General features: G+C 40.2%; 1 protein-coding gene across 1 annotated transcript in view; it reads left to right on the top strand.

The window, feature by feature from the left end:
* Positions 1 to 805: 805 nt before the first annotated feature.
* The window catches only part of Luzp4 (leucine zipper protein 4), a 32,354-nt gene continuing 7,871 nt past the window's right edge, over positions 806 to 25,288 (top strand). The window contains exons 1-6 of the mRNA XM_059250922.1: positions 806 to 917; positions 12,280 to 12,405; positions 13,680 to 13,759; positions 17,304 to 18,631; positions 20,466 to 20,551; positions 22,239 to 22,284. Coding sequence (XP_059106905.1) covers positions 869 to 917; positions 12,280 to 12,405; positions 13,680 to 13,759; positions 17,304 to 18,631; positions 20,466 to 20,551; positions 22,239 to 22,284 — 1,715 coding nt within the window. The 5' untranslated portion in view covers positions 806 to 868. The remainder of the gene's footprint in view (positions 918 to 12,279; positions 12,406 to 13,679; positions 13,760 to 17,303; positions 18,632 to 20,465; positions 20,552 to 22,238; positions 22,285 to 25,288) is intronic.

The raw sequence follows: 25,288 nt of genomic DNA on the forward strand, positions 1-25,288 counted from the left end.
AGGGGTTCCAGTCCTCTTCTGGACTGACAGGCACTAGGCAAAAACTTCCTTCACACACATTCATACAGGCCCAGATGTTTAAACTAAAAATTATAAATTAAACATAAGTAAAAGAAAGGATAAAGTGAATAGAATTTAAGCCCAAATGGAATTGATCACAATTTTCCTCATATATACTGGGAATAAATTTTAAGAAAGTGATTAAAAAATTTTGAGTTAGTATTAAATCTTGGATGGGTCCTAACTACCAATATTTGTGATAACTGGCTAGGAATAGGGACACATGACTTTTATCCTAGCATTCCAGAGGCAGTCACATAACTGTGTTTGAGGCAAGCCTGTTGTAATGGTGAGTTGCTGAAGAGCCAGTACTATGAGAGCTCTGCCTGGAAAAAAAAATTCCTAGCTTTCCTGGAACTCGTTTTTGTAAACCCGGCTGAACTTGAACTCTCAGAGATCAGCCTGCCTCTGCCTCCCAAGTCCTGGGTTTAAAGTCCGGCGCCACTACTGCCTGGTTAAAAAGAAAATATTTTAATTAAAAAAAAATAAAATTTGTGGCCCTACAGAGGTGGCACATGCCTTTAATGCAGGCGGTCAGGAGGCAGAGAAAGGCAGACCTTGATGAGTTCAAGGCCAGCCTGCTGAGTTCCCAGACAGCCAGACTACTCAGAGAAACCCTGTCTCGAAAGTCCCCTCCCCTCACTCCTGATTGGAGGCCTGGTGCTGACAGGCACACAGTAAACTCTGCCCTTTGAGCCTTAGCAACAGTGCAGGCAAGGGCAGTGATTGGCAGGCGCCACCAGCCAATTGTTGAGAGCAGCAGGATAGTCCAGAAGGAGAGTCTGCATGGGGCGCCCTCCTCTTTGAGATGGCTTGGAATCCAGCTCCTGGTGGCAATGTGACGACAAACCGTGAGGGTAACAGTTCTTTGTAGTCACGTCTCTATGCATGTAGCAGTTGGGCCCCTCTCCGTCCTCAGGGTCCCCTCTAGTCGGGAAGGATCTTGATGGAGAAGCCTCAGCATAACACAGGCTTCGTAAAATGGCGCCTGGTGGTGTGGACCATTGCGCAGAGGCGCTGCGCTCTGATGGAGAAGCCTCAGCATAACACAGGCTTCGTAAAATGGCGCCTGGTGGTGTGGACCATTGCGGAGAGGCGCTGCGCTCTGGCTCTCCTGTCTTCTTCCCCACTGAACATCCTTCCATCCTGTCTGTCCCGGGGCCCCTTGTGCTTCATCCACTCCTATTTTCCAGAAGGGAAGCTTAAAATGACGAGTGAATTAATGACTTTTGAAAGGTGCGGGGACTAAATCCGAGTTTTTCCTTTTTTTTAATTTTGTTTGTTTTGTTTTACTTTTTTGTGTTTTTGAGACAGAGTTTCTCTGTGAAACTGTCCTAGCTCTCCTGGAACTTACTCTGTGAGCTGGACTGACCTGGAAGTCAGAGATCCTCCTGCCTCTGCCTCCTGAATGATTGGATTAAAGGCGTGCGCCACCACCTCCTGATTCTGCTGTTATTTTAAAATTATACCTAGCATCTTGCTGAGTTCGACCCAAGTCACCTTTCGGATATCAGTCCAAAGAAAGCTTTCTGGGGATCTGGGAATGGAAAGATGGAAAATGGGCATATGTTTGGTGAATTTTTGTGGATGTTTGTAGTGATAGTGACAAACTTCTGACCATGTCATTGCTTCATCTTGCTCCCTCGTCATGGCTCCCCACCATTGACCCCTCTTATCCCTTTGTCCACATCCCCCTTAGAATTCAACATACCATCCTCATTCTTTGAACCTTGAATCTTAAAAATGAAGTGGGGATTAATGATTGTTGAAAGGGGCAGGCGAGAAAACTGGTTATTTTCAAAACGTAAAGTCCTTTGCTGAATTCTACCCATGTGGCTGCATAGCTGGAGCCCAGGGCTAACTTTCTAAGCATATATTTAAGGATGTGCCAGAAAGACACAGATAAAGAAAATTTGGTAGTTGGGTTTGTTTGTTTGGTAATTTGTTTGTGGTAATTATGACAAGCTCCTGAACCTGACATTTCTTTTTTTACCACTCCCCACCCCCACCATGGCAACCACAGTTTCATGCTACCTGACCATTTTCCAAGCCCCCATTTTTGCCCTAACCCATCCAGCCATTGCCTTGCCACCGATCATTTCTGATCCTCTAACCCTATCCTGCAGGACTTTCTGTATGTTAGCCAGGGCTATTATAAGAGACAGAAAAGGGAGAGAGGTATGAGTCCCAAATTAGGATAAGACACAGGAGCAAGAAGTGCAGGGTATAAGATGGGAGGATCCACATGGAGGTATGAATATGGTGGCCAGCCAAGCAGGAGCACAGGATTAGAAAGGGGGTTGTACTTAGGAGACTGACCAATAAAAAAGAAAAGAAGAATAGAGGGGACAAATCATAGAGAGGTGAGCTGAGAAAGGGAGGTAAATTTAGCAGGGATACAGAAGGTGCAGGGGAACTAGTGTCAGCTACTCAAACGCTGAGGCAGGGCAGTGCTTCATGCTGGAAGTGTGAAGGAAGCTTGGGCAAGACAGCAATGCTCTGTCATAAGGATAAGGGTGGATGAGCATGGAGGCAGAGGGTGATCAATGGGGAGGAGTCATTTATAGCAGGGCGGGAGAGTAAGAGAAACCATCAGTGATGCAATGGACGAAAAAGCACCCATAACCCAAAAAGGGGAAATACAGCAGGGATAGAAGACTGTAGAAATCCGGGAGGAAGTCATGTGGTGTGGCTCATTAGTAAAAGTGGATGCCTCTTTTGAATATGAAGATGAAAAGCACTGCAAAAAAGACAAAAAGAAAATATGTCTTTATATATGGGGAGAAGAAGGAGCAAGAAAAGTGTACTTTGTAAATGACAGCAAGTTAACAGGGAGAGAAATTCTGGAAATAGAATGTGTGGATTAAAGAGAACCATGTAAAAAATGAAAGCAAGACAAGGGGAACCTTCAGTGAGTGTGGGAATGCAGCAGACAGAAATGCCACATGTTAAATGATAAATATATGCTTTTTACCATTGAATTCTGTGAGCTAATTGTATATTGTGGGTCTAGAGCTTTATGTTGAATTTATCAGCATTTTCTCCTGAGGATTAGCTTTTTTGTTTTTACTTTGTACATAGTATCCTTCCAGCTTAAAAGCGTTTAATGATAATAGATCAATTCACTTACTATTCTCTTTTGAGTTTGATGCTTCGCTTTCATATCTAAGAGATCCAAAATACTGCTTTAAAGAAATTTTTGTCATTTTCATATTTACCCTTTTGAATGTAAGTGATGAACCACCCTGGAGCTCAGCTAGCCTCCAGTGGAAGTCCATCTAAGTCCCCCTTCTACATGCCGAGATTGTACATATAAGTCATCTTTCTCTTTCCTCACTCCAGACTCCCCATATACCTCTGTTGTTGAATTTTATTTTACTGTAGCCCACGTAGGGTGCAAATGATGTAAAGGCTTTTACCTTTCTCTATTTCTGTATTTTTCTTTCCTTCTTATTAGATGTCTTTCTGTGTTGCTGAGTGACTGGCCCCTAGCATACTCCTCTCCTTTTTCTCTTGTTCTTTCTTCTTTTCCTCGGAGAGTTTTCCTTCTATTTATTCTCTCTGCCTGCCAGCCCTGTCTATCCTTTCTCCTGCCTTAGTATTGGCTGTTCAGCTCTTTATTAGATGATCAGGTGTTTTAGACAGGCACAGTAACACAGCTTAAGAGTGCAATACAGCTTTGTATTATTAAACAAATGTTTCACAGCTTAAAAAAATGTAACACATCTTAAAATAATGTTCTGTACCTCTGCTTGCTCTTTTCAAAGATATTGTTCTCTTCTTTCATGAATAATTATTACATACATCTCTATATCTATCTATCTCTATCGTGTGTCTGAATATAGAGAAGGAAAGAGAGTTTTCATGAGTACTCATAAATATAAATACAATCTCATCATTCTGATTAATATTACTTCCTGGTATTGGTTTTCAGGGCTATTTGTTTTGTTATAAACAATTGGTGTGTTCTTCCCTGGGGAAGACAATTTCTCCCCCTCAGCATTCTTCAGTTGTCTTCAGCTTTTGGGTTGAATTGAGCCCTCTTGGTGTTGACTGTGCACATTAGCCTGTATATTGGTGAATTCCTTGTTCAGACCTCATTTAGGCAGTCAGATTGGTGAGACTTTGTGGATTTAGCTTCTGACTTTACAAAGAGATACAATGACAGCAATCTACCTGTTCCTCTGGCTCTTAAAAGCTTTCATCCCCCTCTTTCCCAATGTTCCTTGATATTTAGGTAAGGGGTTTGTTTGTTTTGTTGATGTATCCCTTAGATTGGGACCCACAAATACACATTTTGAGTAGTTGTAGCTTCCTATAATGGTCTCAGTGTGTAGCAAATGGAAGTTTTCTCAATGAGGACTTTGTTTGTCTTGAGTTTCTTGTAGAATATTATATTAAGTTTTTTTACTTTTAGTTTCATAGTACATTCCCAATTTGTGAACAAAGATGCCATATCCTAATATATTTTTTTCTTATATTTCAATTTAAACATAGCTGGATTTACTTACTTTTCTTTTATTTTTTGAAGCAAGGTCTCACTATGTAGTTCAGACTGTCCTGAATTGTACTGTGTGATTCAAACTGTCCTGAAAATCACGATGAATCCCAGGCTGGCATCAAATTCAAGCTTCCTGTGTCAAGCCTCTTTTTCTATTTTTAAATTATTTTATTTTTTATGTATATTTTATGTTTGAATGCTCTGTCTGCATGTATGCCTGCATGCCAGAAGAGGGCATCAGATCCCATTATAAATGGATGTGAGTCACCCTGTGGTTGCTGGGAGTTGAATTTAGGACATCTGGATGAGCAGTCAGGACTCTTAACCACCCTGCCATCTCTCCAGTCCCTGCCTAAGCCTTCTAAGTGTTGAGAGTATAAATATGAGCCTTCGTGCCAGGTTCGTTTCATGGAGTAATTGTTTTCATTCATTAGGCTTGGTTTCTAAGAAAAGGTCTCATTTAGTCCACACTGGCCTCAGAGTCCCAGTATAGCCAGGATGACTCTGAGTTCCAGATCCTTCTGCCTCGATCAAGTGCTGAGATTCCAGCTGTGTACCACCATACAGTGATCATCTGTTAATACAATTGGAAATATTTATGAAATCTCAAGTACTTAGCTTATATAATGTAAACTAATGTAGCATTAATGCACGTAGGCTGGGCAGAGCTTTGGGACACAGTGAATTTTTAGTGAGCATGAGACTCTCAGGTAAGTCCCAAGAAAGCACAATTAAAAAGATAATATAAAGCCAAACACGGTGACACCTGAATGTTAGGAGCCTGGGACAGGAAAATTAGGAATTACCAGGCAATCCTAAGATACAGTGTCACTGAGTGTGGTGTCGTATTCCTGTCATCCCTCCTTCTCTGGAGGCTGTGGCAAGAGAATTGTGAGGTCACATCTTCCCTGAACTACATAGTAGGGTACTTTCTCACAGTTGAGAAGAGAAAAATCCCTGGCTGAGCTTATAGCTCTGCTCATAGAATACATGCCTAGCATTTTTAAATCCCTAGGTTCCATCCCCAGAACAGCATAAATCAGGCATGGTGGCATATACTTGTGTTCCTAGCATTTAGAAGATAATGTTCAGAGTAATCAGGAGGACCATAACATCAACCTCTGACTCCAAAATACACATGTACACACAAACACTCACATGCATGCACACACCATGCACACATACACCAAAAAAAAAAAAAAAAATAGCAGAAAGAATGGTGGGTTCCTTTCAAATAACTGAAGTGGTTATCTAAATTATTGCATAATTATTGTAAAGTATTCATCAGTTTCCACACATACTATCAGGCTCAATACTTTCAGTAAGTGCTGTTTATTTGGTCCATTAATATGATCCTGTGATATGCATTATATGAGATGTTCCTTCCTGCAAACACATTCCTGTTCATAATACTATTTGAGCCATGGTTTCTAGCCCTTCACTGACGCTTGGGGATTTGGGGGGATTTTGTGTCTTCTTTACTTTTATAATGCCCTATCTACCTCTACTCTGTTTTAACCAGGCTTATCTTCCTCCTGAAAACTCTGGCGTTGTTTGTCTTTCCTGGAGTGTCAGGATCTTTCCCGCTCATTCAAATTCCGTGCCTCCCACGTGCCTCTGCCACAAAGCTTTTGCAACTGTTGCAGTGCAGAGCAGTCTGACTTTTCTCTGCTGCTCTCGAGCATTTATTTTCTATGTTATTCAGTGGGTGCTTAATCACATGCAGGCAATTTACCGCCGGGAAATGGAGTGTTGTGTTCTAGTAGCTCGTTTGTGTGCCAGCTGTTAGATATACAAAGAGTCTCTTCCATAGAAAGAATTTTATAAAGGATGAATTACATTTCTGGGGTGATACTCAGAAGTCTGTTTGATGCACATAATAGCAAAGATGTAATGCTGCCATGCAGATCACAGGGTGTTAGGATTAAAAGCTGGAAGTTGGGGATGGCTCCGTCAGTAAACTCTTTGCCATGCAAGCATGAAGGCCTGAGATCAGATCCCTAGCACTTACTGTATGTGCCAGTGTACAGAGTCCAGACACTGATGCACGGACAGTTCCAGAAAAGTCCTCACAGCCACCAGTTTCCAGGTCCCTGTCCGGAATCAAGAGAGATTTTTCTTGGCCTGTCAGAAATGAGAACCCCCTCGCCTGGAGAGTTCTTACAATAGAAATATCTCTCAACCTCCTATAAGTAATTTTCCCTAGGGAACAGGCATCCTGACAGTCACATCTTTCCAGGCAAGTGTCTCTGCCTTACATTGTAAATCAGAAACCAAAAAAAAAAAAAAAATCTACTCCTTGGTTCATTTTTATTATCTACCTTCTCTACTAGTTACTAGAAACAAGATTTTCCTGTTAGAATAAAAAGAATCCAAAATCACTAAAGAACCCTCCAAATGGCAGTCATACAAATCTTCCTGTCTACAGATACATTCCAGTGGCTTCCAAAGAACCACCTAATGACAAGAAAGCAAAATGTACCAGGTTTTTCTCAGACATCATTACAAGTAGATGCCAAAAACACAAAAGGCAACCACCTCTTCTAACAAATAGTTTCAAGAAACCTTGTAACTCTCACTAATTGGAAGAGCCAAATGACAAATGAAAATTAGGCAGGATCTTCAAGAAGAATTTTTTTTAATGAAAGTATGCAAACCTTATACTCTTCAGACATAAGCAGATGACTCCCACAAGCCAAAATCCTTTTCCTTTTACCAATGAGCCATGGTAACAGCCAACACCAGGAGTTGGGAGACACCCAGGACCTCAGATATGACCCTGCAGCCGCTGAAATGTGCCCAGCTTCTAACCGTGGGGCAGACTTGCCAAGAGAAGTCTCAAGACCTGGGCTCTTTGTCCTGGCTGAGGCTCTTCAATACTTTATCAGTAACATCAGATCCACTACTTGCCCCTGTATTTAAAAAACAAGCAAACAAACATGGTGCTAGGAGTTTGTAATAGTAAATGGTTTTATTTATCGTTTGAGCCAGAACTGGGTGGGCTCTCTTTTCTTTCATGTAATTTACATTTTCTCTAAATTGTAAAGCAAACACAAGTACATATGCATATATAGATTTAACTGTGAGACACAATATCAGAATCTTTCCCTGGAAGAAAGTTCCTCCCCCTGGAAGTTACATCTTCAGACATTTCTGAACACTAGCCAGGGATTACCTGAAGAAAGTGCAATCCTTTGCCAGCCCTGCTACAGTGGTACATTAGCATGACTTTTGAATGTTCAAGGGATTTATGTTCTAATTTTAATTCTATCATTAGCCACCTTTGACATACCACTTCCCCTCTTGGATTTGGTTAGGTTTGGCTATTTCTTTGATTTTTGTTTGTTTGGTTTGGTTTCTTGAGACATGAGTTTTATGTAGTCCAGGGTAGTCTCAAACCCCCTATTTACCCAAGGTTGTCTCCTAATACCTAATTCTCCTTTCTCTGCTTCCCAAGTGCTGGTGTTGCCTGCATGTACTAATAAACCTGGTGGTGTGCACTCTCTGGAGTTTCTGATTTTTCATCTGCACAATGGAAGATTTAGTTTTTCCCAACTGGTGTCTCTGTTGCAAATTCAGAGTGATTCTGACTACATTTTGGCTAACTGTGAATTTTAGTCTGATTTCAGGAAAGGTGACGTAGGAGATGGAAGAAATGAAACAAAATTTGGGAGTGATTATTTTCAAGCCTGAAATTCTCATGTGCTTTCTAGCTTTTCACCATTTTCATTTCCTTGTGTGATAGACTGTCCAGACATACCGCTGTTGTCCGTTGTGGTGCTTGTCTTTCTGTACTGTATGGAGATGTTCCCTTCTGCACTGTATGTATGTCTTCCCTGGCACAAGTGACTTCTTTACCTGAAATTAAATAGTGAAATAAATATACCAAAATGGAAAAATGCCAGAGGAAATTGAATTTCCTTTTAACATGTGATGTGCACGTTAAAATGGAGCCCAGCAATTTGGGAGAAGGGTCGGTTGGTAAAGTGCTTACCACACACACATGAGGACCTGATTTTGGATCCTTGAGATAGCCAAATCAGTGAGTTCCAGTTGAAGGAGAGATGCTGTCTCAAAAACCAAGGTGGAAAATGATTGAAGATGACACCACACATGGACCTCTGGCCTTGACAAGCATGCACACACACACACACACACACACACACACGCACGCACGCACGCACGCACGCACGTACGCACGCACACACACACACACACGCACGCATGCACAAAAACACACACCATAGAGAGAGAAAAAAATAATTTTTAAAAAGCTGATCCCATATTAGATGATGATGGTACTTTATAGAAAAGCCAGTACTGTTGCTTATAGATCTAAATTAAGTGAAAACAGTAACCATTTTGAAGAAAACCTAAATACCATTAACTTTTATTGTTCCAGGTGGTATACAGCCTTAGAATAAGGATAAATAAGTAACAATATAAGGTGTTATCAAATCAAGAGGTTCTGTCTATTATATATTTGGGTGGATTTCAGAGTATGTATCTGCCTTCTCTCTTCTAGACCAATTAGTATGAGTCGAAACATCTTGATGCTTTTAACCAGGTAGTGGATGTGAACCATCTAACCATTTGTTGAATACAGACTACAGCAGTCATCCAGACTGCAGCAGTCATCCTGTTAGAAATGAATCTCCTAGATGCTCGTATTAAAAGCTCATACCAGTGGCAACATGGACCACTGTCATTGACCTGGCCACAATCAGTAGCACAGACCACAAACAGCAACATGGCCTCAGGCGGCAGCACAAAGCATGAACATCAACATGACCTCTGGTGGCTGCACAGAGCACAGATTCCAACATGGCCTCTGGTGGTAACACAGACCACAGATATCAACATGGCCTCAGCAATGCTGGGCTGCTGCCTAAGACCATGTTGATGTTCATGGTCCATGTTACCACAGAGGACATGTGGATGTCCATTGTCTATGCTGCCATCGAGGGCCATGTTGGTGTCTGTGATCTGTGCTATCACCAGAAACCATGTGGAAGTCCATGATCCCTGCTGCCTTTGGCTATTATTGCCAAAAAAGCTTCTTTTGCAGTAGTACCGATGACTGCAGACTCATAATTGAGAATGAGAGACATTGAAGGCTTTGGTGGCAAATACTCCCCCCTCCCCCCCAAAAAAAAAGAAACAGTCTATACAGGAATACATTGAAAAGAGTCCTTTAAAAGTGTGACAGAGCTGCTGAAGTGAAGATCTTTGCAGTTGATGGCTTCTATAGGGGTGGGGTGGGGAAGGACTCAGTTATCTTTAAGGGGCTGGCCACTGGGAGCTTGACCATACTCCAGTGAGTATATGGGCAACACAAATTGATCTTGGTGTATGTTTTTTTCTTTTTGGGAGGAGGGTACAAGGGTGGGAGAGTGGATCTTGGGAGAATGGGAATCAAGTGTGATCAGGGTGCATTGTATGAAATTCCCAAACAAATAATAAAAGTATTCTGTTGGGGAAAATAATGCTCATACCATCTGATGTGTGGACTCTTTCCTTTCCATAACACCACTATTATTCTCTACTCTTGTTTTAATGTTTGCTCATTCATACTATTAGGGATTCATGTCTTACTTGAAATTAGGCCAAACTGACGGGAAAATAAATCCATATATTATATTCAGAAAAAGGATTTTTAAAGTTATAGGGCTACTTTGGTACTGACTGGGTATCACAAAGACTGAACTTGTTTTTTTGTGAAGTTATGGATGAGCTGAAAAGTAAACATTCAGTTACATGGTATTTGGGTAGCAATTTTATATACTTTACTTCTGATTTAAAGGGAGTGATATGTGTTGGAGTGTGTTTTGATTGAAACGTCAGGTGTCTTAAGTTGTCGGGGGCAAGTGACACCATGGAGAGCCTTTAACTATGTAAGTGTTCTCTCCCTGAGTATATAAGGTAACAGATTACAAAGTATTATCTCATTTCCAACTTGTGTTCAAGAAAATATATGTAATTAATTGTCTTACATTGGCATTTATTTACTCAGGAATGATGCTATTTCTCTGAAACTAAAATAACACTAGGTAAAAGCATTATTTAAATGGTCTCTATTGAGCTACTATGACCTGAAAGCCTTTTTTGTTTGTTTGTTTGTTTGTTTGTGTGCTTGTAAATGAAGTTATCATGAATCCATTTGATGGAGAAGCTTCCATGTTATTTAGGGAAACTTACTGAGTATGTTGGCACATGCCTATAACCCCAGCACTAAAGAATCATGGATAAGTTAAGTGCTCCTTGAGACCAGCTTGGTCTACATAACAAAATCTTTTCTCAAACAAGCAAGCTTAAAAAAAAAAAGGAAAACATCTGGGAAGATGACTCCATGGATAAAACACTTGCCTGGCAAGCATCAGAACCTAGGTTTAAATATCCATAATCCGCATAAATCTCTGTATAATAGCACAAATCTATAATCACAGCAACATGAGAGGCAGAGATGGAGAAATCCCAAGAAGCTCGAAGGGCCAGCTAGGCTGACATGCACAACAAATAACAGACCCTGTCTCAAATAAGGTGAAAGGTGGGGGCAGACACAATGATGTTGTACTCTGACTTCCACATATGTGCACCTACACGTGTGCGCGCACACACACACACACACACACACACACACACAAACACACACACTGCTTTGTGACTTAAATCCTAGGGAATCATGAACAAAACATAGTCACCACATATAGGGAACCAACAACAGGCTAAAATAAAGACAGCACTGAAGTTCAGTGCGATGAACCAATTAAGTTCATTGGAGTTACTAATTAAAGTACTAATGAGAGATTACTCACAGCAGAAGGGATGGCTCAAAAGCAGCTGCATCACAGAAATCCCACCCTAACTTCGATGACAGTTCAGGAATGCTGGAACCCTGAAAATTACTGCAAACTTGCAGTCAGCTCAACAACTCCACAGTAGCTTGGCTAACCCAGTCCAGGTCTCCTCAGCAGTCCCTACTGTTTATATAACACTGGGTGAGAGGGCCTTGTACATCTATCTGGTCAATTTCAAGGGTTTTCTGAGTGATTTACTGCCTGAGTCCCAATGAGCCTCCTTTTAGAACTTGCTAAGTCTCGTGGAGTTGGAGAAATGATTGTGACAGCATGCACAGTACCTCAGGCCAGACGAATTCCCAGCATGGTAGGGAGAGATAGGCAATTTCTATTGGCAGTTGATAGCTGCCTGGAGGGGGAGAGTCAGTTTTCTTTAAGGGTATGGCCCTAGCATGTCACTCACACTCAAGTGGATGGCTACATACCCAAGAGTGTATGGGCAGCTCAGATTGGAGTTGAGGAAATTTGAAAATAGGGCTCAAAGGTGAGTGGGTAGGAAATAGGAGATGGATCTGAGAGGAGTTGGGGGAGGAAGGTGAATATGGTCAAAATAGATTGTATGAAATTCTTAAAGAATTCATTTTTGAAAAAGTTTAACTTTTTTTAAGAGTGCTTGCTCTTTCAAAGGACCAGAGGTTCAGTTACCACATGGAAGCTGGGTGCTTCACCACTGCCTATAATTCTGTTTGCTGTTGCTGTGGTTTTCCAAATGTATTACTATTCTAGTGTTAGGAGTTTTTTTTTAAGGGATAACGGTTGTTCTATATGTTCTGAAGTATGATGTAGATTTGTGGCTAAGAACAGATAATTGTCATTTGACTTTCTCCATTTTCTTCATTTTTCCTGTAATTTCTGGTGCAGATGAAATTGGACTCCATAGACATCTAGAATCCTCTGACACTGAAGAAGAATACCATGAGGAGAATGACATACAGAGATCAAGCTCCAGAGAGCGAATCATTACCCCTATGCATCATTGGGGGAGAGGTAAAGTATATTTTTTAAAAAAGCACACATGGTAAAAACTAACATGCAGTTTCTAGAACTTCCAGTGTTCTAATGTTGTGTTGTGTTACATGCTTCATTTCTCTCAGACATGGGCTTGTACAGGGTTGGGAAGAATTTATTCTGGGTCAAATGAGAGAAATGATTAATTGGTGAGTTACTTTTCTAATGGAGAGCAGGGTGAGAAATTAAGCGGATCAATAACCTAACCGCTATAACAACCACATGTTGTTATAAAGGAATGTCACTTGGTAAAGAGAATAAAGTAGAATGTGAAGAATGTCTTCTCTAGCCCTAACATCATTGTTTAGAGCAGTGACCATATTTTAATATGAACACACTATACAGATTGTCATTGTAAAGAAGTATTTCCAACAATTAGGGGTCACTGATCTACTCAACAGTTTAGCATCATCTTAACATGGTGCATATTACAAGACTCTGCAAGGTTACCCAAATTTATTGCAGCCTTCATATGAATCTTTTAGTGGTTCAGCCTCTAATGAGAAACAGAGAGAGCAGTTATTGTAGGGGCAATACAGCTAAGACAGGTAAGAAAGTCTATTCTCGTGTATTTCCCAGTAAAACACAAAACTGATCTTTAAAGCTTTTCAGAGGTTTTTATTTTTTTAATTAATTTATTTTTCTGAGGTAGAGTCTTATGTACTACAGGCTAGTTTCTCATTCACTGTGAAACCAAGGATAACCTTAAACTTCTGGTTTTCCTGCCTCTACCTGTCAAGTGCCAGGACTACAGATACTTGTCGGCACACTGTGTTTTATGTTGTGTTGGAGATCAAACTCAGGGATTTTGTGTGTGCTAAGATGGCAATCTGCCCACTGAGCTACGTTCCCAGATCATATTTTATAAGTATTTCCTAAGCTATCTCTATACCCTAAGCAAAGTAGATAATGAGGCAAATATTGATAGGATAAATTAAAAACATCATTTTCCCATCTCTCCTTTTTTATGCTGACATATTATTTTAATTGATTCCGGATATGTCTCAACCTTTGTACCATACACAACAAAACCTTAACTACTGTGTAAAATGAAGATTTCCCCTTCCAAGTAGTAAGTATAGATAGGATGGCAAAATCTGTTATAGAATTCAGTTAGACAATTGGACACTGTCAGAATGATGAAAGAGGAGATGTTTTCCATACCAAGGCCAAGCTTCTAAAAACTGATTCTGAAAGTTACTGAATTCAGTGATGAAAATACAGAAAATAATTTTTGTCAAAATAATATACAGGATTCAGAGGTGGCCATAGGGGAAGAAATGGGAATTTTTTTGGATGGAGACTTTCAGAAAATCAGCCTTCACATCATCTGGTAAGTGAATACCAAATGTTAACAGAAATCAAGAGTCTGAAATATAACATTGTTCGTTTTTAACTGTGTGTGTGTGTGTGTGTGTGTGTGTGTGTGTGTGTGTGTGTGTGTGTGTTGAGACAAGGTCTTGCTGTATAAGACAAACTACTATATTATTTAATACTATGTAGCCTAAGATGGCAAAGAACTTTTGATGTTCCTCCTGCCTCAGTCTTCCAGAGTGCTGGGACTATGCTCATGTTGAGTGTCTTAGTTACTTTTCTCTTCCTGTGACAAAACACCATGATCAAAGCAACTTAGAAAAGAAAGAGTTTATTGGAGCTCATGGTTCCAGAGGGTTAGCATCCATGATCATCATGGTGGGAGTGTCACAGCAGAGAGACAAACATGACATTGGAGCAGTAGTTGAGAGTTTTCATCTGATCCACATGCATGAGGTAGAGGGAGACTTCTAACTGGAAATGGCATGGGCTTTTGTAATCTCAAAGCCACCCCAAGTGACACATCTTCAACAAAGCAGTGCCTCCTAATTCTTCCTCTGGTGGTTTGAATGAAAGTGACCCCCATAAGCTCATAGAGAGTGGCACTATTAGTATGTGTGGCCTTGTTGGAGGAAGTTTGTCATGCGACAGGCTTTCAGGTTTCAGATACTCAAGCTAGGCCCAGCATCACTCTCTCTTCCTGCTGCCTGCCGAACTAGATAAAGAACTCCATGCTCCTTCTTCCAGCACTATGTCTGCTTGTGTGCCCCCTTGTTCCCCCACCATGATGACAGTGCTAAACCTCTGAACTTTAAGCCAATCCCCAATTAAATGCTTTCTTTTATGAGAATTGCTGTGATTATGGTGTCTCTTCACAGTAATAGAAACCCTGACAAGACACTTCCCAAGCAGTTCCAATAACTGGGGATGAAACATTCAAATATAGGAGTCTATGGGGGTCACTCTCATTCTAAACATCATACTTAGCTAACATATTTTGTAATAATAAGAATAATTTTCAATTCTGTTGAAATCAGAGATTTCTTCTTATGTTTTTCCATGCTAGTTTGTATTTAATTTAAATTTGGTATTTTTGGCTAACTTGTTGTCCCTGAAACTATTATAATAAACATTTTATTTTTATTTTCAATCATTATCAGGAATTTTGAATTTATAAAATATAAAAAAATAGATTGCTGGTGACTGTGTCATTTATCCTACGTAATTCTCATTTTTGTCCTCATACAACCTTTGATCATAAGTTATAGTGTAAAAATATTTTAGTAGCCTTAAAAATTAATTACACAAACCAGAAATTAAGACTAGAGTGATGTTTTCGTGGTTAAGAGCCCTTGCTTGCTTTTCTAGAGAACCCAAGTTCAATCCTCAGCAGCAACATCACGTAGCTGACAACATCCTATAACTCCAGCTCCAGAGGCTGCGGCCCTTCTTCAAGCCTCTCTGGGAACCTCAGCACTTGAAAGGCTGGGGTTATAGGCATGAGCTATTACACCTTGTCTATATAATTATTTTCGATAGGTTTGTGCTTGCAAATAGGAATAGAAAATGGTATAGGTGCTTGCTACACAAGCCTAGCCAACCCAGTTGGATCTCTGGGACCCTTGTAGAAGTGGAAGAAAGAAGTAGCCTCATGCAAAGTTGGCTTCTGACTTCCACATGCGCACCATGGCATATATACACACACACACCATGGACATATACACACAACTCTCTCTCTATATATAAGGTTAATATATATATTAAACCTTTAAAATTATTTATTTCTTAAGTATTTACTTTTTTCTTAATAGTATTTATTTCTTAAATTTAGGAATCTTATAGTACCTAACTTGATGTAAACAATTTCTTTTGATAAAGCAGATGGGAACCACAGCCCTGCTCATACTTAGCGTGTACTGTACCACTGAGCTACAACCCCAGCCCAGAAAATATTCCTTATATAAACATTTATGAAAATATTGGAAACTCTGTTAAAAAAGTCTTCAGGAGATGTGCCTCAATCCTGTCTTTCATGATGACCCACTGTTCTCCCAATGCTAGTCACTTAAAATAAAAAAGTTAACATGGGTATTCTACCTAATACTTCTGTTTTCAATAGAAATACTGGAGAACGGCTATGGATTTAGCCTATAGCAAGTCAGCTGATCTTTCATACATTTATTTTAGTCAAGTTGTGTACACATAATATTCTTCGTGCTAGTACCTGCCTCAGATTTAGCAGTTACTTCCAGCATTTAGCAGTGTTGTAGCAGGACATGGTAATGCCAAATATAAGGGATGCTTTCCTTGCTAAACCACATATACTAGTTTACAGCTTGCTTTCTTAGCACAGTCCATATGACTATTCATTTACACTTACAGACATCATAGACATTTGTCAAAGTTTTCACTATTTCCTTTTTGAGGATTCACTATACAGGACTTTTGGTTTAAAAACTGAAAGGATAGAGAAGCTGAATTGTTACCTGATCAATTTATTTGAACTGCATCAAGCCAACACTTTGCTTCCTCTGTAGCATACTTTCCACTTGATTGTTTTTCTCCTTAGAATTAATTATGTTTTTATTGAAAGATAGTTTTTTTTAATGACCACTGGGCAGGGAAATAATCAACAGAATAATTTGGAATGCTTTTCTTTGATCTAAAGAAGTTGTGTTACAAAACATTATTAAATACTCTATCATTCTTGGGGCTGTGGAAATAGTTCAATTGGTAGAGTACTCGCCTTAGCATGCATAAAGATCTTGGTTCAATCCTCATTACGACATAATACCAGTTGTTGTGGTATGTGTCTTTAATCATAGCACTTGAAGTGGAAGCAGGAGTTTCAGAAGTTCAAGGTTACACTTGGATACATAGTGAGTTTCTGGCCAGCATAAGATCCTGGACCACCCCGCCCCCCCCCCCAAAAAAAAGAAAAAAACACTCTCCTCAATTATGAAGTCACATAGTTTGATTGTTTCATTATTTGTTTTTTGTTTGTTTGTTTTCAAGACAGGGTTTCTATGTGTAGTTTCAGTGCCTGTCCTGGATCTCGCTCTGTAAACCAGGCTGACCTCGAACTCACAGAGACCTGGCTCTGCCTCCAAAGTGCTGGGATTAAAGGCGTGTGCTACCACCACTCAGCTTGATTGTTTCATTATTAAAACTCGTGGGACAGCTAATTTTTCATATTTTTATGTTACATTGTATTATCGTCTTTGTGCAGTGACATGGTACATCAGACTTAGGTCTTTAAGTTGCATCTGGAAACTAGTATATAAAAAAGGTAGTCATAGAATAATTCTAGGAGAAAGTCACTGATAGAAATGGTTTTGAGAAGCTGGGTGTACTGGCACAAGCTTATTCAAGCATTCATGAGAATCTCAACTTCCAGGCTAACCTATAATATATAGTGAGATCCTATCTTAAAAGAGAGGAAGGGATGGAGGAATGGAAAAAGGAAGGAAGGAGGGAAGGAATGGTTTTAAAATATCCTTATGACTTAATCAAATCATGGACTATCTGTCTCATTTATATCATGTAATTGGACTCCTTTGTAGATGAGGCATGATAACAGTGAAGATCGATCAGAGTGGAATGGAAACCAATCAGAAGAGAGACAGCCACAAATAGAAGGAAATCAAGTTTCCTTCAGGAGAGTTCATGGCCACTCCCAATCTCGTGGCCGCCGTATTATCAGATCCCATGGCCCCCACTCCAGAAGATCTCATAGCCACTTTAGGAGAGCTCCTGTCTACTCAGATAGATCTCATCATGACCATGCAGATAGACCACATCATGACCACCGAGATAGACCATATGATGACCACCGAGATAGACCACATTATGACCACCCATATAGACCACATCATGACCACCCAGATAGACCACATCATGACTACTTAGATAGACCACGTCATGACCACCCAGATAGACTATATCATGACCACCCAGATAGACTACATCATGACCACCCAGATAGACCACATCATGGCCACCCAGATAGACTACATCATGGCCACCCAGATAGACCACATCATGACCATTCAGGTAGACTACATTATGACCACCCAGATAGACCAGATCTTGACCACCCAGATAGATCATATCATGACCGTCCAGATAGACTACATCATGACCATACAGCTAGACCACATCGTGACTACTCAGGTAGACCACATCATGACTATTTAGGTAGATCATATCATGATCACCCAGACAGACCTCATCATGATTACCCAGACAGACCTCATCATGATCACCCAGACAGTCCTCATCATGATCACACAGACAGACCACATTATGATCACCCAGGTAGACCACATTATGACCACCCAGGTAGACCACATCATGACCACCCAGGTAGACCACATCATGACCACCCAGGTAGACCACATCATGACCACCCAGGTAGACCACATCATGACCACCCAGGTAGACCACATCATGACCACCCAGGTAGACCACATCATGACCACCCAGGTAGACCACATCATGACCACCCAGGTAGACCACATCATGATCACCCGGGTAGACCACATCATGACCACCCGGGTAGACCACATCATGACCATCCGGATAGACCACATCATTACCATTCAGGTAGGTTTCATCATGACCACTCAGGTAGGTTTCATCTTGGCCACACAGAGAGAGCTCATCTTAGCCATGAAGGGTTAGGTCACCATGACCACAGAGGGAGAGCTCGTCTTAACCACACAGGGATAGCTCATCATGACCATGCTAGGAGAGCTAATGATGGCCATGGAGGGAGAGCTCATAACAACCGTACATGGAGATCTCGCAGTCATGAAGAGAGATATCGTGGTCAAGCAGAAAGATTTGGAAGAATCCAATCATCACCAGAATCTGAACCTGAAATTGACAGGTAAAAGCAAAATTAGTACTTTATCAGTGTTAGTACAATGTTTTGAATGATAAGGAAATGTATAAGCATGCTTTCTATTTCTGTATCTTAATAACAAAGTATGTATTTTCTTAATTCAGAAGTTGTTCCAATTCAGACTGTTCTAATTATGTGGCTCATGGTATCAACTGACATGCACATGCAGTTATCCAAGTTTGTTTCCCAGTTTCTGACCTTTCCTATGAGGCCTATCCAATAACCAAAGTATGTTCACTTAGTATCTAGTTCTTTTGCATCTTCCAAACTGGTAGGCAAGGTAATGTACTGACAAACTGTGCTAAATCGATAAGATATAACTAATGGTAATAAATTTGTTTCCTTCCTTTATATCCTTCCTAAGGAGTCCTACAAGTCTTTAGCAGACAAATAATCTCAATCAATCTCTCTCTCCCCCTCTCTCTTCTTTATGTGTCTGTCTGTCTGTGTCTGTCTGTCTGTCGTGTTTGTCTGTGTGTCTCTCTCTGTCTCTCTCTCTGTCTCTGTCTCTCTCTCTCTCTCTCTCTCTCTCTCTCTCTCTCTCTCTCTCTCTCTTTGCTGTTAGAAATCATTCTGATTTACTTCTGAACCACAACCTCAGCCCAGCAGATGTATCTTTGAGTAGCTCATTTCCTCCAAAACCACTGTCTAAAGTGTATGCTGTCTTCAGTAGTAGGGTCTTACCTTCAAGGTATGCAAGGCAAACAAGGGCAACAGCACTAGCCTGTATTGTTTTGGGAGTCTCTTCTACTTCCAGGACCAACCATTGAAAGGGAGGTTTCCCATGCCTAGCACTGGGATTTTGTTAGGTTGTCTATGATCCTTGTGGGGAGCATTGGCACTTGGAATGGCATAACTTCATTCAAACTACATACATATGTTTAAACACATGTTTGTGTGTATTGTAAATACTTTAAGTAAACAAAAATTACTGTTTTCCTATGACTTTGTTCAACATTCTTAGTGTTAACTATTGTTCCATCCTTCTTCTCTTGTTCAACATTCTTAGTGTTAACTATTGTTCCATCCTTCTTCTCCCTCTGTATTTCCTGCCTATATTCCAGTTAAATTCCTAACCTATTTTCCCATATTTCCTTTCACAGCACCAGTGTCCTACTCTATACCTCTCTAGAGCACCTAACTCCTCCCACTATGGTCCCTTTGTACTTTCCTAGTTCTCGAGGTTATTCCAGGTTATATATTCTCCTTGAAGGATTAGGAGGATCCACAAAAAAAGAGAGAATGTGCAGCATTTATCTTTCTGGGTCTGGGTTACTTCACTTGGTATATTTCCTAATTCCATCCATTTACTTGCAAGTTTCTTAGATGTAGCATACAGCTAATAACTGATTATTCTATGTTTCAGTAAAGAAAATTCATTTGTAATGTTCTCCTTAAAACTGTTAAATAGGGGACCATAGAGATACTTAGCAGTTAGAGCACTTGATGTACCAGCACCCACATGACAAACCAGGTGTCCTAACCAAACCTGTAGCCAGTTGCTGAAATGGGGAGAGACAAGACTGGTCACTGGGGCATGCTGGCTTCCAGACTAGTCAAGAGAATGTGAGCCCCAGTATCAGGGAAAGACCTGGCTGAAAACATAGGTGGAAAGTGATTGTGGTGGAGAACACTTGATGCCACTTTCTGGCATCTCCATGTGTATACAGGAACATGTATCAACACATCCGCATACTCTGACAGAGATGCGTACATACATAAAATTAAGTAAATCATTCACAAATGTTAAATAATCTGTCATGATATGTGGTAGTGAAAATTATTTTGCTGAATTTTCACCCTTTATGATGAATGCCAGATTCTCTACAATAAGAGAAACGACTGAATACTTACTAGCTCAGGAACAGCAGAGAAATGAGCTAATTAATCTGAATGGAGGGGTAAGTGCAATGCTTTCTACTTTCTACCCCCCAAATTGTATGTATCATGTTCATTTAACTAGGCTTTCCTTTTGTGTCTTTTTTGCTTCTTTGAAAACTTGGCTTTTATTTGCATTAATGATTATTTTCATGAGTTTAAAAACAAGTTAGCAGTATCAATGTACAAAGAAGCCATATATCATGTTATATGTACTTACAAAAATGGTTTCCAGTGTAATTATTGCTTGAAAGTTTCCTTCTTGGGCTGGGCATGGTATCAGACACCTAAGATCCCAATATTCGGCCAGTTCATTCAGAGAGAGCTTAAATTCAAGACAGTCCTGTGCTACATAGCAAGACCCTGTCTGAAACGAAGCATGAGGAGCATAGCTCAGTCAGAAGAGGGTTTTTACCTAGCATGGACCAGACACTGCTTTCCATCACCTACTCTGCAGAAAATCAAACATGGCACCACACACTTGTAATCTGAGCCTTTCATTCCAGTTCTCCTTACCTCCGCACACTAAATGCTGTGCTGTGGTTACAGGTGGGTGCCATCATGGCCACTGTCGGGTCCTCCTCCCCCACTCCCACCGCTACCACTGACTAGGACCTCTGTTAGACAATCTATTTTGTGGTGGGTTGATCAGAGCCAGTTAACATTTCTATGAAGTGGTTATGTATGCTTTATTCTGTTCAACTGTCTACACATAAATATAACATATCATCACTTACAAAGTAATTATAAGAACAGGAGAGATAAGTTGGTGGTTTTAAAGCATCTAATTTTATCAAAAATCTGAAAACTCCAAATTGGTATAGAAATGACACTTAATAAAATGAAATGACTGATGTAGCACAGTTTTCCACCTTAGTTACTTGTTAAAAAGACCATCAATGTCTCAAATTTGTCGAATATACAGATTTTGAGACAGTCCTATGTGGCTTTTCCTTGTAACTCTGATACTACCCAGGCTTCAGATAAATAATGTTTGAACCCAGGGCACATCAAGATCTAAGAGGATTTCTCTGGATCACTACTATAAAGCCTTGGGGAAGTCACTTGATTCTTCTCAACTTCAGTTTTACAACATACAAAGAAGGCTTAGACTGATTTATCCCTAAGGGCACACTGCCTTTGACAGTATTGAATCTCTGTGAAATATCAGAAATTGGGTGTGACACTTGTAAGGTCAGCAAGAATGAAAGACAGACAAGGGACTGAGTGACTGCATAACAGCACAGGCTATATTTGGGAAGACATGTAATAGGGAGATCTCTAGTTCAAGAAACTAAAGAGCCTGTGATGCTCTTAGTACTTACAGAGTGGGAAAACTTTCCTTTTGGCCTGATGGTGATCATAGCTAAGAGTTAGCAGTCAGTGTTCAGTTAAAGAATGTCAGAGGATCAATATCACTTGGCTAGCCATTACTGGGGGGTGGAAAGCATAGGGTAGGCAAGAATCTAGGGAAGCAATTTACTTTAGTTCTAGGAGTTTAGTCACTTTAGTTTGGTAATTGTCATGGTTAACCAAGATGGGAAGACTTTACAAGATGGCCAGGGCCAGAGCTAACAATGTTAAGAACTAAGCAAAGGGAATATTGTCATGTAAATGCTAAAAGTTGCAATTTAGATTAAGAAACAAAACACCTTGTGCTGAGTAAGGATATCATTTCAATAATTTGTTTCACCTTTGTCCATTTAGATGGTAGAGGAAGGTTACAGCAGCTCTGAAGAAAGTGATGAAAGTTCTGACAGGTGAGACAAGCTTTGTACAGTCTTAAGAGGAAAATATGAAAACTGGCATTGACTATAACATCCAGGCCAGAGCCTTACAATCTGACTTTGAAAACTAACACTTTGTGTAAATAATCCTAGTCAGAATCAGAAAAGCTTTAATTAAATCTTCCTGGCTTGGTTTTCTTTTTACTTCTGAGACTTGTCTATATCATATTCTGTTGATATATGTTCAGTGTCATAATTTTGCATCTAAACTAGCTGTCTCTCTCTACAGGAATTATCACTGGAGAAGTCAGAATGATTAAGATTGTTTCATCATTTCAGTTTTAAAATTGGAAACTCGTGTGTAATAATAGGGTATGCTAGACAAGCTAGATGAATCTCAGCATCCCATTTTAGCAGCAATCGTAGCAAGACTTAGCCTGTGAAGGGATCAGGGAGACAAGAATTCTGTGTTCCTTTAGATCTTTGTTGCTATGGACCTCTGTAACAAAAACAGGTTGAAATGCAAACATAAGAAAAAGAAGTTTCTGGCCATGACTACTTGCTATACAGGTGGGAGGTAGTGAGGGTTCCTACCACAAGAGCAGACTTGAACATGGTCTATTAGATTTTGTGCTTAAATATCATCCTCCCTGAAACAAAGATCTGGGGGAAGGTCTGTTCAGGAAGATGGTCAGGGAAAGAGTGGAAAACAAGAGCTGCATTTGTTGCTTGTCCTTCTCTTTGTAGGGTAAGAAGGGGAAACCCTTATAAATGGAGATTACCTTTGGAGATGCACATTTCTCTCATAAAACGGTGACTTTTACTTTTTCATTTGGTTTCCACAGCTGCCCATGTGTCTTGTGTTTCTCAAAAGGATTAGCTAAGCATTAGTGGTTACAGAAAAGAGGCTAATTATTGATAGTATATTTTGGCCTCTTTCAGTGGAGTTTAGGAGTTGGCCGCTTGAAGTGGTATTGAGGGTGGCTGTCTAAAACTCATTGAGTGATACTAGGAGAATTTATGCAAATGGAAGGAGAAAAACGTTGCTGTACTACCTTTGAAATGGACATAACCTAGGTAACTTATGAAATAATTGAAAGTTGTAAGTAAGTACTTTTATATCCATAATTTAATTTAGCCCTAAAATTCCTTTCTGGTAAGGTATTAGCATTTCCATATTACAGAATGATAGATTAAAACTGAAGAAGGACTGATGGTTGTTTTTTCTAGCACTACTGGGGATCAAACCTAAGATCATGTGCACACACAAAATAAAAAGATTTACCAGTGTGCCATGGAGCTCCACTACAGCCAAAGAAGATGGTTTTGGGGTTTTGTTTTGTTTTTTAACTTCCCCAAATCATACAACTAATAAAAAGTGTGAAGGTACATTCAAATACAGTTTGTGTTTCTACAAAACCTATGGGACTGGGCAGTGGTGGCATACACCTATAATTCCAACACTAGGGAGGTAGAGGCAAGTGGATCTCTGTTAATTCAAAGCCAGCCTGGTCTACAGAGTGAGTTGCAGGACAGCCAGGATGATACAGATTGCACTTCCACAACTACAAGTACAGAGGAGGTTTAATTCTTACAGTGCTAGAACATTCACCTTCTTTCATTGTTTAAACAATTACTATGGCTGTAGGCGGCGGATTCAATCTTGGTGAGCAGGAAAAGGATAACCACAACCAGGGAACAAGAGTGGAAAGAGATTTATTATTTGAACAAGTAGGTGGTGTGGGAAGTAGTGGACTGTCTTCAAGAGTGTGGAACCTTTCTCAGTTCTTCGTGAGCTTAGCTTTGGAGGGCTAGAGTCTTGGTAAACTCAAGAGCCACCAAAGCCAATGGCTTTCTAGTTCTTGTCTTGTAAATTTGAAGAGTGAAGTTCATGGGCCACAGAGAGCAAGTTTTAGGAAGAAGTATTTTGTTAGAGCCAGCTTAAAAGAAAGAAGGCATAATTCCTGTAGAGGAAGAGCACATCTCCAGGGACAGGGACTGTCAAGGTGCTACTCTGGGAATATTTTTAAGAACTTAGAACAGAAACTGGTGTGAGGTATAAGGAGGGAAATAGGCTGGTCAGTCCATTGTATCATCCAATAGGAAATGTCTAGGCACCTCCTCTCTGTCTCAGTCACTTCCTCCTCCAGAGCTTCCATTCAAGACTAAGAGGAAATAAGAAACCAGGAAGCAGAACTCTCTTCTGATGTTCTTGACCTCCAAAAAGGACATTCTCAGGACTGCTGCTTTGGAGCCCAACACATTATACGACATGCTCAATCAGAGATCATAATATCATATGTTACAAAACAAAACAAAACACTGCCAACTGCCCCTAGGTGGAGAATTTAGTACAATAATAAGTAAGGTCAACTGAACTGAATGAGTCATGTACAAAAAGTTTCTCTAAGAGTTTTGGCTAAAACGTTAGCTCAGCAAACAGATTTGAAAGCTGAGGACATTTAAAAAGTCATTCAAAAGATCAGTAGCCTTTTCACCACCACCACTACATATGCTTGGAAATTTGCCCCAAAATGTGCCTACCTTTACCACACACAGCAACTTAGAACAAAACCCATCCATCATCTCCCAGTTTGGTAGGTCAGATGTCCAGGTTTGCTAGTCTGCTAGAGATTCCCATACCTGGAATCATGGTACTACCCTGGGTGCCCTCTTATTAGAAGGTTCTGGAGAGGTGCCTACTTCAAGATCTTTCTAGTGGTTGGCAGAATCTAGTTGCTTGCTGCTTGTAAGCCAGAGTCCATTCTTCAAAAACAAAACCTGAACTACCTCACTCCTCTCTTGTAAGATACCAGTTCCATCTTCAACACAACCCCCACACACGATTCCACCCAAATCACATCCTTCTCACTGTTGATCATCCTGATTTCCACGTTTTACCTTGTTCTATGATTGCATTAGGCTAAGCCAGGTACATGTTGTTAAAGGGAAAAAAAAGAAAAAGGGAAAAGCTAGAGAAAATGCAACAATAATTTTATGAGGAAACTTAACATTGAAGGATTCAGTAGAGTGCTTG

Source organism: Peromyscus eremicus, chromosome X (genome assembly GCF_949786415.1).
Source record: "Peromyscus eremicus chromosome X, PerEre_H2_v1, whole genome shotgun sequence".
Classification (NCBI taxonomy): Eukaryota; Metazoa; Chordata; class Mammalia; order Rodentia; family Cricetidae; genus Peromyscus; species Peromyscus eremicus.